Source organism: Eretmochelys imbricata, chromosome 5 (assembly GCF_965152235.1).
Source record: "Eretmochelys imbricata isolate rEreImb1 chromosome 5, rEreImb1.hap1, whole genome shotgun sequence".
NCBI lineage: Eukaryota > Metazoa > Chordata > Testudines > Cheloniidae > Eretmochelys > Eretmochelys imbricata.
Genome location: NC_135576.1, coordinates 70,471,676 through 70,488,790, shown reverse-complemented (window position 1 = coordinate 70,488,790; position 17,115 = coordinate 70,471,676). Strand labels below are relative to the sequence as shown.

General features: G+C 41.4%; 1 protein-coding gene across 1 annotated transcript in view; it reads right to left on the bottom strand.

Annotated features, from left to right (window-relative positions):
- WDR36 (WD repeat domain 36) overlaps positions 1 to 17,115 on the bottom strand; it is a 60,525-nt gene that overhangs the window by 31,558 nt on the left and 11,852 nt on the right. The window contains exons 2-9 of the mRNA XM_077817307.1: positions 15,028 to 15,055; positions 11,508 to 11,608; positions 10,904 to 11,021; positions 9,406 to 9,538; positions 6,891 to 6,948; positions 5,172 to 5,304; positions 4,108 to 4,283; positions 3,744 to 3,864 (exon numbers count right to left, since the gene is read on the bottom strand). Coding sequence (XP_077673433.1) covers positions 3,744 to 3,864; positions 4,108 to 4,283; positions 5,172 to 5,304; positions 6,891 to 6,948; positions 9,406 to 9,538; positions 10,904 to 11,021; positions 11,508 to 11,608; positions 15,028 to 15,055 — 868 coding nt within the window. The remainder of the gene's footprint in view (positions 1 to 3,743; positions 3,865 to 4,107; positions 4,284 to 5,171; positions 5,305 to 6,890; positions 6,949 to 9,405; positions 9,539 to 10,903; positions 11,022 to 11,507; positions 11,609 to 15,027; positions 15,056 to 17,115) is intronic.

Here is a 17,115-nt window from a genome sequence, read left to right as displayed (position 1 = left end):
TGAGGCGGGCTCTGGATGGTGCTTACATGGAGGGCTCCCCAGAAGTGGCAACATCCCCCTCCCTCAGCTGCTAGGTGGAGGCATGGCCTGGCAGCTCTGCACACTGCCTCTGTGCAGAGCTCTGGCTTCGCAGCTCCCATTCTCCGGGAACCGCGGCCAATGGGAGCTGCAGGAGTGGTGCCTGTAGCTGAGCGAGTAGGATGTTGCCACTTCCGGGAAGCCCCGGAAGAAGAGCCAGGTAGGGAGTCTGCCGGCCCTGCAGGTCCCCCAGCACCAGTGGGGGGCCCAGGCTGTGTGCTGCCTCTCTGCCCCACAAGTTTTGGTCAGAGGTATATAGTAAGTCATGGACAGGTCACGGGCTGTTAAGTTTTGTTTGCTGCCCGTGAATGGTCCATGACTTACTAAAAATACCAGTGACTAAAATGTAGCCTTAATCATAATAAACTAACTACAAAAAGAGCTAAGGGGACACAGTTGAGCTAAAACGCAACATGGACAATGACAAAGGCTCAATCTCAGGCTGAGGTGCTTGAGAAGGAACTGAGGGCAGTTTGCCCACACAGTGCTACGTAACAATGGCACATAGCACAAGGCTAGGTAACACATGTGTGGGACAAATGGACACTGCTATGAGAAATCTCCAATCAAAGGCGCTGGGGACGCAAGTGCACTTAGAGTGGAGCACCCATAAAGACACTACTTGAAGAATTTTATCTTTTTCAAGAATTTGTTGAATTGACACATGTCTAAGATTGGTCTGAGACCCTCTTATCCTCATCCCAAAGGGATGGAGGGTAAGAGGGTCTCAGACCAAATAAAACCCCTTCCCTCTGAGATCACATGGAACCTACCCTGCAGCTTCCAACCAAAGGGGAGATTGTACCTCCTGAAAGAGGTGCTCCTTGTGAGAGTGATCCCTGAGGGGGGCAGGGAGGGAAGTTGTGAAGGAGGGGTAGAAGCAAACTGGAGAGTATATCCCATCTCCACAGTGTTCAAAACCCACAGGTCTGAAGTAGTTCAGAACCAAGCACTGAGGAAGCAGGACAGACTGTTTGCAAAGGTGGGGGAATATGGATTTGGAGTGACGGAGAATGGCATGGCAACCTCAACAGGGCCATCAAAATGACTGCTTGGTACTTCCTGGATATCTTAAGCTGAAGCAGCAGAAGGCAGAGGCTTGCACCTAAAACCTTTGGACTTCTTTTTTGACAAGTAATGTCGAGCAGACGGAGTGGGGGTGGGGAGAGGGGCAGGGAAATCAGTGTCTCTCTTGATGTTGAGATCTTCCCCAGTCAGAAAGCACTATGTACAAACCCAAGGACTTTAAGGTGGCTCTAGAGTTCTTAAGCCATGGAACACTCTGTCCACCTGGTCTGAGAACAGAGAAGTATCTTCAAATGGCAAGTCCCAAGTAGTATTCTGGACTTCAAAGGAGAGATCAGAAGACTAACCAAGATAATTTTTACTTAGCAACCGCAGAACCTGTGGCCCTAGCTACTGAGTCTGCACTGATATTCTTGCAACTAGTTTGCCCTCATTGACCAGAGAAAAGAACTCCTGCCTAGCCATCTCCAGACATAGGTCTCCGAACTTCTACACAGAGCCCCATAAATTAAAACTGTACCACCCCAGCAGAGCCTGTTGGTTAGCAATACACATCTGCAAACCCTCCATGGAATAAATCTTCCTGCCAAATAAGTCCACTCTCTCTGTGTCTTTTGATTTGAGGGCAGCAGTCTGATGTCCTTGTCACTCACCCTCATTAGCTGCCATGACTAATGAGGCCCAGAGATGGGTGGGTACAAAGGTACTCAAAACATTGGGTGGGCACATAGTATTTTCTCTTTGCCCTCTTTGAAGCGGAAAGCAGTGATAACGGGATTTGCCATGGAGCCTTTATAGGCTCTAGTATTGCCTCATTAATTGGCAGAACCACTTGGAGGGACCTACAGTTGATACTATGTCAATCAACTGATATGAGGACTCCCTGACCTGCATGCCCATGTCTGCAGTCACTTTCTTTCACAACTCCTCAGACTTTAAATTCATCCAGAGAAACCACATCATCTGGATAGGACGAAGAGAAAGCCAGGAGTGGAGGAGATTGAAGCTCTCCTACAGGCTGTTCCTCTGCTTCTAGGACCTCTTCCTGATGCTTGGTTTTGGTCCTGGAACCGGACCCTGCAGACCAGTGCGCAGGCTGTCCCCAGACGAGGGCATGAATAGGCATGGTGAGGGTGGAGATCTGGAAACTGGGGAAACCCCAAAGCGTTCCAAAATAGCTACTGGTACAAGGCTCGACCTCAGTGACCTAGCCACATTTTCTTGGCAACTCCCATTGTGGGGTCTCAATGGTAGGTGGGGAGAGAGGACTGAGGGGACTGACAGGTCCTGCTTCGGGCTTGTGAGACATAAGATCCCATCTCTAAGTGGCTCATCCAGTCAATACCAGGGACCGGTACTGAGAACCTGGTGATAGGCGGAGCATCCTCATCACTGCAAGGTTCCCCTTGGTGGGTACAAATGGGCTGACTGGGGAAATAGGCAACTTCAGTACCACACGTTGGCCTGCTGGAGATGGCAACGGACAGGACAATGGTGCCGAGGGATCCGAGTCCTGTACAGATGGAGACACCAGCATCGAGAGGCAGAGCAAATTTCTTGCTGACTCAGGCACCTCCAGGGTAGTTGGCACTGAGGTGGTATCTTGTTCTGGTGACAATGAAGTTGATTGTGCCGCTTCTGGCACTGGGCTCAATGGTGCCCTTTGCAGCACTGAAAGCAACTGTGCTGACTAGAGCACCAATTTGGGAGAGGAGTGCTTAGGTTTCAGATGCACTCAGTTCAACATGTTCTCACCCCTCCTACCAGACTTTAAGGGTAGAGATCTTCCCCTGCTCCGAGCCTCTTTGGAAGTCTTATATTTCTTTCTTAGCACAGACAAGAGAGATCGGTGCCCAGATTCCAATAATGCTGGAGGTGCACTTCTCACTGAAGCTGCAGCACTCAGCACCAAGTCAGACCGGACTGGCTTCAATGGTGGCCTGATTGCCAACTCCCAACAGCAGGAATTTCACCCTAGCCTCCCTATGCTTCTTCATTCTAGGCACTGGTCTTTTTACTCTGCTTTAGCCAGACCCCTCAGGCAACTACAGTAAGTTGCTCACTAGCACAGGCCTCGAGCAAGAAGCACAGTGCTTGAAGCCCAGTGACTGGGGCATACCTTGGTGCAATCAGCAGAACCCTGAAACGCGGGGGGAGGGGAGGGAAAAACAAGACCGAAAAAACTGGTTTTTTTTTTAAAAACATCAAAATCCTACAACTACCAGACTAGCTCTATTATGTACATCATCATGCACAAAGCTGACAAAGAAGTGTTCTGATGACTGTCATGGGTGACAGGAAGGAACTGAGTGGGGCTAGGAGCAGCTCTGCCCTTTATACAATGGTACATGGCAGCAGAGGGAGCACAAGCCATCCAACAGGTACAGTTGAAGGAAAAATTTCCCAACAACCGAGCACTAGGTGCGGACACCAAGCATGGAATGCACATGTGCAATCACTTGAAGAATTACTCAGTTTGCTTAATATAGCTAAATGATTAAATACAGTAATTTGCAATGCACTGTCAAAATCAAAGACATTGCTAGTCATATCTCTTATCACTAGCCAATAAGCTGAAGAGTTTATTTAACAACAGTGCAGAACAAAATGGGTAAATTTGAGAAGTTGAGGATTTCTACCTGCACTAAGAATTTGTTGTCCATTTTGCCCATGGTATCTGATTTTTGTTGGAGGAGCACTATGTCCCATACGGCACCTCAACAAACGACCACCACCTCCAGGGCCATCGAAAATCCATATCTGCTCGAGAAATGCAAAGAAATGGAACATCAGTAAACATAACAATAACTCCCATTGAAAAAACAGATTGGAATAACGTAGTTAGAAACAACAACTTGTCTCATTCAGTAACTTTGGTTTTACTATACATGCTGATGCAACTGAAAAAGGGCTACCTCAAGTCTACACAAGTATTCATACTTTGGAGGACCACTGGAAAAAAATAAATTTACCACAATGGTAGTAGCAGAAAAAATAGCTTACCTTTATAGCATTATCAGCACCATTAGTAACAAGAAGTGGCTCTCCCTGGACAAATGACATACCAGCTATTGCTGTGGAATGGGCATTTCGCATTTGACTAATTAGTTTCTTCTCTTCCAGATCCCAGAGTGCAATGTGTCCAATAGGACTTCCAGCTGCCATGACTGGATGACCATCTGATCACAAAATGAAGAAAAAAACAATCCAAAGCCAAAAATTTTTTTTATTATACGTTGCTTATAGCTTTCAATCATTTTAACTTTTTAAAGTTCATGTAAGCAAATCTGTCTCTCAAAGATTACAATCAGAGGAAAAAAATCATTCCTAAATAGAACATTAAATTAAAGAAATCATTTATCATAGTGATCTAATTTTTGAGAGAGAGAATGGACCATCAGCACCATAAGTAACAGGACCAGAGGATTTGCAATATCTGATCAGACCAGGTATATCTAGTTTATTATCTTGGTCTGACAATGGCCAGTACCAGATGCTTCAGAGGAAGATTCACGAAACCCCACAGTGGATATTTAACTGGCTATCTTTAGATTTCAGAGTTAGACGAATGACAGGAATGGGTGCTGCTCACACATCTCAGATCTAATTTCTGTTTGTATGCTTACTGCACCAGCTGACACGCTTATATTCTCAAGGTTCAGTTCACAAGCATTAGAGCTTGATATATTTAAATAAAAGATTAGATTCAGGAGCACAATTCTGCAGCAAGAGCCAAATCTGCTGTATTGAAAAATACTCTGACCCCTACAACTAGGCTGATCTGTTCTGAGTCAATATTACTTCCTATTTATTAAATAGTAAAATGTTGCAGTACACAGATTTTAAACATTCCCCTGCAAGATTTGCAATTTTTCCAACTATATAAAGAAAATATCACAAGTTTATTACTATTAGCTGTTGTAAACTTTAAAAAACCCCAAGACATACAACCCCAAGTTTTGTGCCTACAATAGCTTAAAAATGTGTTTAAATTTTTCTACTTTTCAATTAATATTACTGTTTTAATTTGATCTGCATATATGACTAATCAAACTGCTAGAATTTACCTGTACGGAAAGATATTGCTGTGATGGGACCCCAGTCTTGCTGAAATTTCATCAGTGTTTCATCAAACTTAATGTTGTGCACAATGATATGACCAGACACGAGACCTATTGCAACTACATCTAATGCTGGTGCCTGTGAAAGACAGTTCAATGATGAGAGAGAAATTAAACAGATTCCTCTCCATCCTTCCGTATTTTTCCTATTAAAAATAAGTTCTTCTGCATGCATTAATATATTCTTTAACTACATATCTTATTATTACAACATCACTGCTTCATTCAGTGCACAGGCTGAATTTGCAAAGCAAATGAGGTGGTACTTCTTAGCAAATTAGGCAGGGATTCTGCTCCATTCTAGCCAAAAACTTATGTTTGAAATTACACAACATCAATTCAGAATAAAACTACTGAGTCACTCGATTTGACCTGATTTCATTATAACTCTGAGCAATTCAGCTTTCAGTGCACAGGAGCAACAATGTGTAGTGTGGTAGGAGGGAGTCCATGGATATTCAACTAACTGGAGGGAATGCATTAAATTTAGCATAAAAATAATTTAAGAAATAAATTTAAGCAATTAAAAACTTTCCTAGAAAAAATAAAAAATCTTTTTGGTAGATAACTGTACTGGATAAAAGTTTTCTTTTAAATATGTTCAAAATATGTTTTAAGGTCAGGCTTGACAAAGCCCTGGCTGGGATGATTTAATTGGGGATTGGTCCTGCTTTGAGCAGGGGGTTGGACTAGATGACCTCCTGAGGTCCCTTCCAACCCTGATATTCTATGAAAAAAGTCTAATAAATTTCACATCTGTTCCTCGTTCACTGTGCAACTGGTGCATTATGTAAGGGAGGCAGTCTTACACAATGTGTGTATGCATGATACGTAACTAAAACCTGTACAGTATAAAATATGCACAAGGATCTTATTTCCTGACTTGAGTGCTTCATTTCACAAACTTAGTTTCTGTAAGGAATATGTTATGTCAAGTTCTATGTAACCCACTTCATGGTCCATAAGCTTTTCCTATACCAATATGTTACAGGTACAGCAAGTTAACACCCGATATGCATGACATTAAAGTAAATTTAGGTCTAAAATAAATGGTTTAACCTTATAGTCAGGTACTTAATAAATCTTACACTTTGTTTCCTACCACGTAATATCACTTATTTTAATCTATAATTGAGCATTTGACCATTCTAAAGCATTAAAGTGAGACTGAACATGTTGCACTAAAAATAAATTTATATGAAATCAAAATTGTTCACAGAAGCTTGAGCAGCCGATGTTATATGATACCATCTGGTATAATACTTTTAGTTTGTTTGTAATAGCCCCATTTTTTTCTTTTTGGAGTTCTTTTCATTTTGGCAAACGTTTGATTTTCCCACCTAGTTTCTCTTAAAGCAAAACAAATTTCAGAAGCAAGAAACTTGCAACATAATTAAGCTGACCTACGGTACATCAATACCCTACAAACTTAAGTCACCGAAGTAGCCCTTACTCAATGGAGTAACCAGAATGAAGTTAAGAAAGCTATGTGAGTTAGTAAGAGTTTACATGGATGGTCCCCTAGATTGTATGCTTCTCAGAGTAGGGATATTATCTGTACTCTCTGTACATAATATGCACCTATTCCACTGTACAAGAATGTTAACACTGACTGCTGTTCTATATTTACCTTTTATAAACAAATGAACTAACAAAACTACTAACCTGTTCGAGGGTTGTCACACCCCCTAAACCCCATCCTGGAAATGAGTATAAAAGTTTGCTGTGAAAAGAAAGTGTTTTAAAAGTTACATTTAGAAAAAAATCTATGTCAAAATGAATGTCTAGCAAGTACATCTAGAAAGAACTATGACAGAAAATGAAGGCTAGCAGCATATATTAAAAAAATATGGAATTTAAAAATTTGGGTAATACAATCATTTATATGGAAAAGTTAAAAAATATATTGGGTGCATTCGGTCTTCAGGATGAGACCATTTTCAGGCACAGCAGTGGTAAAACTGAGTGCAAAGGAAATTGTAAACAAGGCCCTGATTACAGAATGCTTGAAACATGAGAGGTGCATGAGTAACATTAGTGACTAAACTACATGACTGAGGATATGTACTATCACTGTAAGCAATAAAAGTATTTTGATAAAATAAAGTTTGGCTGTGTTTATTAGTTATCAAATAATGGAACAAAATGTCTAGTTTTGCATGCTATACAAAAGTCAGTCAACTTTTTTTTTTTTGTATTTGGGTTACAAGGCAGATTCACTTAAAATCAAATTTAGGGCTCAATCTTGCACCCACTAACTGGTGCGGATTACCACAAATACTACCTCTGATGCCATGGGATTATCTAAATCAGTAAGCATTGAACTAGGCACCTGGCTCAAGATCAGGCCTTTAAAACATAATTCTCGATTATGTTTACACACAAGTGTGAAAATGCTGAAACAAGCGCAAGCAGAGCATTAATTTCAAACTGCAATCACCTACTCTATCTTTGTTTAAAAAGGAATTTAAGAAAAAATTCTATTTTAATCCTATTTTAGTAGTTTTTGTACAGCATCTATAGCACCATATAGCTACCTTGAATAAAAATAAAATAAAATAGAAGAGCAATGATATGACTGAAAATGTATAACTGCTATGAGACTAAAACCCTGAACTACATGACAAGCGTAAATTCTCATGAATTGTAGTCATATATATTTTCACATTTACAGAGAGTGTGCGCACCCATAATGAGGTCTCCCACTCTATCTTTCCATGAGCTGGCTATTTCCAACTCTAGAGTACCAACACTTAAGTCAAGCTTATTAATAGTGACTCAGCCATAGGCCATTGCGCCAAAACCAAAATATATTACAATGAAGCTTAAAACTAAATCCAGATTTTTAAAGTATTAAAATACATATAAAAACAAACTAAAAAGAACAAACTCATTAAAACTGTATATAATCACTGATTAACACTTATTTGGCCTGCACAGTCTTTAAAGAATTTACATTATTTTAAAAAATTAAGTTCCTAGCTCTGGTTGCGAAGATATTCTAAACATGTCCCAATGCAGTGGCAAGTCTGCAAGCAAACACAGCTATTGTTTCAGTCTAACACAAGAATGGAAGGTCCTAAAATACAGCAGAGTTTCCACTCTGCAAGGATGCGAGGAAGGAGGGAAGAAAACATATTAGTCTGTATAAGAGGACTCGGCACCATGTAGTTTTATGGTTTGGCAGAAAGAGTGCAGATGAGCAGCCTGGAGATTTGCCACCATATGAATTCACACACCTAATCAGCACACCATAGAAGAGAGATAAAGGCCTACCAGCTACTATAAAAACCATGAGTCGTAATTATGGCTTTTGTATTAATGTGATTACTGAAAGTAAATGGGACTTGGCCTCCTCAGTGCCAAAGTCATTTCTGAAAATTGCACTTAGGAGAACTGGAATGTACAACAACGCCCTCCAGCCCAACAACTTCTACAATGCAGTAACATGTTTTCAATTTCAGATGCCTGTACTGGCAAACTGGGGCAATGTAAAACAAGTTGAAACAACAACAGGGCAGGACCCCCATCAGCAAGTCTCTTCCCCACCTTGAATTACTGTAGTGGAGCGTGAGGAGGCACAATTTGAGTAGTGATCTCAGTCCCAAATCCTGCAGCAGCTGCACAGGTGTGAAACCTTGCTCCCCACACTCAGCTAAGCATAGGGTGACCAGATGTCCCGATTTTTTGGTTCTTTTTCTTATATAGGCTCCTATTACCCCCACCCCCGTCCCGATTTTTCACATTTGCTGTCTGGTCACCCACGCTAGGCATATCTCCCTCCTCCTCATGGGCCCACTCAGTGGCTGGACAACAATTTTAAAGAGGAGGAGTTCTACAACTACTTACACTGCCGTACTTCATCAGGCAGACAACTAGCCAAAATGCTGAGTGGGGTCGGGGTTGGGAAATGAAAGCAAGGAACATTACTGAAAAAACCTGCATGATCCCTGTTACTTCACAGCAAAAAAATCCTGGCTAGAAAAATAGCATTTTCAGTCACATGAGAGAGGTAACTGTATTGCCCATATTTCTGAAAACAACACTGAGGGGCTCTTCTGCTGAAGGAGTTAGAAAAAACAGACCTGCATTAAGAGAACATTTTATTTAGGAAATATTAAAACTCGGAGTATAGCTCCACCTAGAGAGTGAAATGTACTTAAAGAATACATAATCTTACTTGGATTTTACATTCCATAACTGCAGGCTTCCTTGTTCACTGCCAAGGAGGATTTTATTTAAGTAGGTACTTGGATGCATAATGGCAGAAACTGCAAAAACAGCCTTATCAAAAGTCAGTTGTAGGTATTCTTCTGCAGACATAAGAAACTGTGTTAGTTATGCTGCCATTACAAAATTCCAAGTTAGAATGATTATTTCTTAAAAATTTGCAAAAATGGCTCTCTTTTACATGCACAAGTGGAAGAAGTCCTCACAATTGGGATTTCTTCCCTGAAAGCACCAGAAACCTCGTATGAACCTGACCCATCTCATGGCAAGTTATGTAGCTTACTTTATATTTTCCAGCAGAACAGATTTATCTCATTATGAAGGATTCTTATTGTGCTTTCTGAGCAGAACATCTCACTTGATTAGCATATCTTCTGTTTACATTATAACAAGAAGTCTTGTTAATAAATGAACGCCACCTTAGAAGCATAGTAGTTATTTTAAAAATTGTTAAACGCCGCAGACCACCATAAGAGAACCTGTCAGGCTAATGAGTCATTGCCCAATGCCAAATTTGGACAATTCTTTGAAAACAAAGAATTAAGCCACCGAAGTGCGATCCCACCTAACAGTGAGCCATCAAACCTTATTTAAATGTGGCACAAATAGCCTTTATAATATCGATGGATAATATTTAAGCAATTTTTTTCTATTATCTATTTAAATTTTCACAGTTGTGAGAAACTATGGGTGGGGCCAGGCAACAGGGGGAGACAATTATTTCATGACAACAGAGACAGATTAAAAAGAAGTTTTTAACTACTAAAACAAATTGTCAACACTACATGTCAAAATACACAAAGTAAATGCCTTAAATCAAAACTCTAAGAAGTTCTCAAGCAGGACTTTTCTTACTCTGCATATCTGTAAGTTTGCAATCATCCTTGATGGAAATATTTTTTCATTGGTTTGTGCACATATGGTGAAATCAACATTTATCAATAAAAATCAAATCCTTTCAAACCTATTCACTCAAGAGCACAAAAGGCTACTGACAACTAAAAAACTTGGCACTTGATCTTTTTCTGCTGCCAAGAGAGCAAGCAATTTCCATGCCATACCCACTGTCAAGGATAAAGGGACTGAAGAAATTTTAGGACTGCATATGACACCAAACTTCTTTCATCACAACCCTCATGAACAAAGGAAATGTTAAGAGATACTAGTTATCCAAGAGTAGAATTCTGCACCCACATGCTCCTCTCCAACCCTTTCTCCTCCCAAAGTCAATGGAGCTTTGAATGGGTGCAGGGGTCCACCAACGAAGCTCACTGCAGGATCACGACTTCAAACACTAATGCAACAACTGTTTTATTTTGCCTTAAGAAAATTGAGAACTCTGCCATAAGCATTAAACAAATTGTCTTACATTATCAAATGCTTACTACCTTTATCACATACCACAGATACAATTTGGACAGTTACAGAATGAGGCAATAGTGACTCACCTTCTGATTGTACATCCCAAACAATAAGAACGTTATCAATATCCACAGAGATGACATGATCACCAAACGGCTGCAAAAGGCGAATTTCTCCTTTGTGACCCTCATATATATGAACCACCTATGATTTCAAAGCACACATTATTTAAGTAAAACCTTTTCACATATTGTAATATTTTAGTATATTACTTGAACGATAGCAACTACCTGTAACAGAAACCCGTTAATACACAACTTTATACTATATTTTATCTAGTAAATATGCACCTTTATTAATCCTCATTTATGATAGCTTCCTTGGTACTGAGAAAGTGTACTTGGCAAATCCTTTTTGTCATAGTTTTAATTGTATTTTAACTTTTGTGTCCTGAAGATTATTTCTTTATCTTTATTTTATAAGTGTCACAGCCCAACCACTGTAGAATTTGTCCTTAAACCTTTTTTATTTTAACTTATCCATTGTTGTTATTGCTGAGCATTGTGAGACTACTGTCCCCAAAACTCGTGAAATTAAATTATAATTGATATGAATAAGTGACTTAAGTAAGAAAACATATCAATATTGGCTTAGTGTCTGGTCATTACACAATAAATAAGTTATAAAAACCTCTTTGTTCCGGGCAAAAGCATGGAGAAGATTGCCATATGAAGCAAAGACCAACATTCTGTCTGCTGCCAAACAAGTAATGTCTTGTAATAAAGCATTACCTATGAATAAAGAGGGAAATAAGTTTAACAATTTCCATTTTCACAATAAAAAAAGAATGTCTTACAACGTATCAACACATTCATGGTTGCAAATTACCAACAACAAATTAAGGTACATCAGGAAGAGAAAATTATCCAATATTGTCTTTGGGCAACAAGTGGCTAAATTATGAGAAATGTTTTCCTAAGAATGAACACAATGAGAAACTATATAGGATACACTGCAAGTTATGGCATGAATTAACTTTTAAAATATGGCTGCATTATACATGACAGAAGCTACCCAAAAATAACATTTTCAAGACTCCTACAGCTCAAGAACAGCCTTCTTAAGAAAACTGAATGCATGTTAAGACAGGAGCATATAGAACAAGTGACACAAAAAAGTGTCAACTATTCTTGTATTTGTCATTAAGTCTTGAGAGCTCCTAATGCTGCCTACAGTTAAGGTTGCTTGACACATCCCAATATAAAACCCCACTTTCACTGGCTAATATCTTTGTCAACCTTAAACCATTTGGACTGAAATTTTCCATGCTGAGTATCTGCTTCAGGTTGACTACTTCTTAAAAGTTTTAGCTAAAACAGTTCAGTTGTTTCCAAGAATGAGATTACTAGAACACACATTGTTTTGACTATCATAATTCTTTTCCCCCTACAATGGTTTCATTTGGAAGTTCTACTGCCCCATGCTTTGGAGCAGGGACTCAAAATCTGGAAGGTGGATGGGGTTAGCAGATTCAGTGGGGTGGGGTCTGGGTGTGGGGGGCTCAATGGGGGGGCCCAGGTGCTGGGAAAGTGGGGCTTGATGGGGTGGGGGTCCAGGTGCAGCTGGTTGGGGAATCAGTGGGATGGGAGTCTGAGTATGCGGGGCAGGACTTGTCAGGATGAGGGTTTGATGGGCCTGCTTAACGGGGAAGCTCCAGCTGCTGCTGAGGGGATGCTGCATGCCCGGCTCCCACTTCCCCCATGATTCCCATATCCCCGTTTCTTCTCCATCCTCCTCCCCTCACTCCCACATTCCCCTCCCACTTCCTTCTCCACTGCATCTTCCCCCCCTCACTCCCCCTTACCCAGCCCCATCGCAGGCACTCACTGTTGCACAAATAGGAAACAGGAAGGCTCCCAGCACACAGAAGGGGAGCACAACTGGCACGAGGACCCAGAAAGCAGTGTTTAGCTGCAGAGTCAGCGGAGCCAAAACAGCCTCCTTTGGCTGGACAGCTCTGCGCTTGCAGAATGGGGGCTGGAGGGATGGTGTGCCCCTGCCATGCCTCACTTCTGTTTGGAGGGGGGCAATCCCCCCCCAAAAAACTGCACCCATGGTTACCCCCCACCCTCCCGTGTGGATTCCCTTTGCTTCCCTGCCATTTTCTACAGGGAAATGCAGGGGGGGCATTTTCTGCAGGCACACAATTCCACAGAATCCTCACAGGAGTAAGAGAGACTGGGGAGGCAGAGTATGTGCACAGATATGGAGAGGACTGGAGCAGAGAGGGACAGTAATGGTCCAGGGCATAGGAATAGAAGGAATTACTAGAGAACACTCCCCTCCACAACCCAGAGTGGAATCCAGGAGTCCTAAGTTTTTACATTCCTTTGCTGGCAGCAAATAGCTCTGAAACCCAATGGCAAAGTATTTATCATCCCCCATTCTAGTGACTAGCTCAGAAAGAAGACAACAGCCTTCTATTGTTATCAGTTATTATGGTAACTCAAGTGATAGAAATCTGAACACTGAAACCTGCTGGTGATGCAATCTGGGGGTAAATAGGTTCCACATGACAGAATTTCTGGGGTTTTTTTCTTTTTAATTCTAAGAAATGTACATCCCAAAAAAACTACATTAAAAGAATGTTAAGGTTGCAAAGTCAAGCATTCAAGAGTTAGGAAATGCTACGGTTGCCTGTGTACCCTTAATTAGGATTTCAGCTGCATATATGCCTCACAGTATAGTCTAAGTATATGATCACATACTAGTTTTTTTCCTCCCACAGGACCTCTGCCTCATTCAGTAAACAGGATGGATGGGATTCAAGGAATTAATCAAGACTGTGTAGTTAATTTGTTGTCTATGAGACCCCTCCTTCATTTGCTGCAGGTGTTGGAAGATGTATAGTAAATGGGATAGGAGACTGTAGGAAGAGGAAGGATGGTGCACTGTTAAGGCAGATGAATGCCACCCTGTGTAACTAGATTCTACCCCTGCCGTCAATACAAAGTTCATATGGGATAGTGGGCAAGTCACTTAAACCAAACTTTTCATGGTTGACCTCTACTTGTATGTTTTTCATTTTCTGAGTGCCCAAAGTAAGACACCTGCACTGAGATTTGCGGAACAGCTGAGCACTCAAGTGCAAATGAAGTCAACTGGAGATGTGCTTTGAAAATATGAAGTACTTTAAAAATGCTGAGTACACTTTAAAAAAAACAAACCCACAATACACACACCTTAAGTGTCTCAAGTTGGACACCCAAAATTATTAGGCACTTTTGGCCTCAATCCTCTGTGCCTCAGTACCCCAACTGTAAAAACTGAGATACCACCACCACAACTCCTATAAGGGTGTTGTGAAGATAAATACATTAATGTGTTGAAGCACTGAGATACTATGGTGAGAGCTCCACAGAAATGGCCATGAGGGAATGAGTAAACCTGTTTTCAGTTCAGGGTTTGAATAGTGTGTTATGTAAGACCTGGGACTACAGTGAACATGTAGGTTAAGAAATCTTGAATATCTACCCATTCATAAAACAGGGGTTCTGTGGAAAAATGTGTGATCATCTAATTAAAGACTTTATCATAACACATACCAAGGGCGCAGAATTAAGGTTGCATGGGCAATCTTAATTCTGGCATTTCCTAACATTTAAGTGCTTGATTCTACAACCTTAACATTATTTTAATATACTTTGACATAGCTAGTTATAGATAAGATTTGCTTCCTATTACATGACTCATAGATACTAAGGTCAGAAGGGACCATTATGACCATCTAGTCTGACCTCCTGCACAACGCAGGCCACAGAATCTCACCCACCCACTCCTGCAAAAAACCTCTCACCTATGTCTGAGCTATTGAAGTCCTCAAATTGTGGTTTAAAGACTTCAAGGAGCAGAAAATCCTCCAGCAAGTGACCCATGCCCCATGCTACAGAGGAAGGCGAAAAACCTCCAGGGCCTCTTTCAATCTGCCCTGGAGGAAAATTCCTTCCCGACCCCAAATATGGCGATCAGCTAAACCCTGAGCATATGGGCAAGATTCACCAGCCAGATACTACAGAAAATTCTTTCCTGGGTAACTCAGATCCCACCCCATCTAACATCCCATCACAGGCTATTGTAGACTGATGTGTTAGCTGTTTGGGGGTGGGGGGGGGGGGAATGTAATTTGCAGGATGTAGAACTGTATACTTACTAACAGCAACTATACCAAGTTTCTTTACCTGTAAAAAAAAAGAAAAAAAGATAGATCTTTAATAGTTTTCTGCTCTGAATTTCCTACAAATACTAATCCGGCATTCTAGAAACATTAGCATTTGCAAATTCAGAACTATGCCGCAAAAGGGTCGTCATGGCTCTAAAGTGCAGGAGCTGACTAGAAACCAATGTGTAAAACTCCAGCAGAGACAGGGCCAAATACTACTCCCAGTCACTGAACGTCTTCATAATCATCTCATCTGGGAGACAAGATTTGCATTCCCCAGCATGGAGCAGGTCCTAAACCTTAAGGCATGCCAAGATCCACAAGAAAATTCTGTGGATATCAAAACATCTGCAAAGGGCTGGTATATATGTACAAAGGTGCTGGGTGGCTAGATTCACATATGTCTTAGGCACCTAACTACCACTTTAGACATTCCCAGAATCCAACATTTAGGGGCCACTGAGATCCTCAAAACACACGGTCAGCTGCCATCTAATTCTGTAGGCACCTAAGTCCCCATATGTCTACATTTCCCCCATTAAAGTCCCTCAGGAATCAAAGTTTCTGCCAGCAAGCACATGGACAACTGCCTCAGTCTGTCAGGGGTCTCAAACACACGGCCCATTCATGCAGCCCACCATAAGCGGCAACTCCACCGGCAGCCAAGTTCCCCTCACTCCCTGCTTCCCCCCCGCCCCGAGCGTGCCGCATCCCTGCTCCTCTGCCTAACTCCCAGTTCTTCTCACAGCTGTTTGGCAGTGCTTAGGACTTTCCGGGGGGCGGGGACGACACGGCACACTGAGGAGAGGAGACGTTGAAGAGGCGAGGCTGGAGCGGGGATTCGGGGAAGGGGTTGGAATAGGGGCAGGGACTTTGGGGAAGGGGTTGGAATGGGGGCAGGGAAGGGGTAGGAAGAGGCAGTGCAGGGGCGGAGCCTCATGGACTAGACGAGAAGTCTGAGGTATGAAGTTCAGCATGTCTGATTCTTTGCTGTGAGTAGTTGGGAAGAATGTTTGTTAAAAGTGGCAACGTATTTTGTACGAATAGTTACTTTAAAAAGTTCCTGCCATTACAGCCATGTCGATAGACATCAGTGTTACTGACCACCTAATAGTTACAGGTGTTTATATTTTATTAAAATGCCTCTTCACATTACAGATTTTAAAAAGTTAATACATTGACTTTTAATAGCATATTACATTACTCTTCATTTTTGACTATACTTTTGTATTGTTGTATGAAAAGGTTTCAGTGATGAGGCCCTCGGGCCAATGTACTAGTCCCCATGTGGCCCTCATGGGGATTTGAGTTTGGGATTCCTGATCTGTGCGCCCAAAAGCCTGTCTCATGCCTAAGCCCAACTGGGATCCTCAAAGTGGTCCTCCACCTGTGTCATAAATATAAGGGGAAGGGTAAACACCTTTGAAATTCCTCCTGGCCAGGGGAAAGCTCCTCTCACCTGTAAAGGGTTAAGAAGCTAAAGGTAACCTCGCTGACACCTGACCAAAATGACCAATGAGGAGACAAGATACTTTCAAAAGCTGGGAGGAGGGAGAGAAACAAAGGGTCTGTGTCTGTCTGTATGCTGTGCTTAGCCAGGGATAGACCAGGAATGGAGTCTTAGAACTTTTAGTAAGTAATCTAGCTAGGTATGTGTTAGATTATGATTTCTTTAAATGGCTGAGAAAAGAATTGTGCTGAATAGAATAACTATTTCTGTCTGTGTATCTTTTTTGTAACTTAAGGTTTTGCCTAGAGGGGTTCTCTATGTTTTTGAATCTAATTACCCTGTAAGATATCTACCATCCTGATTTTACAGGGGGGATTTCTTTATTTCTATTTACTTCTATTTTTATTAAAAGTCTTCTTGTAAGAAAACTGAATGCTTTTTCATTGTTCTCAGATCCAAGGGTTTGGGTCTGTGGTCACCTATGCAAATTGGTGAGGCTTTTTATCCAACATTTCCCAGGAAAGGGGGGGTGCAAGTGTTGGGAGGATTGTTCATTGTTCTTAAGATCCAAGGGTCTGGGTCTGTAGTCACCTAGGCAAATTGGTGAGGCTTTTTACCAAACCTTGTCC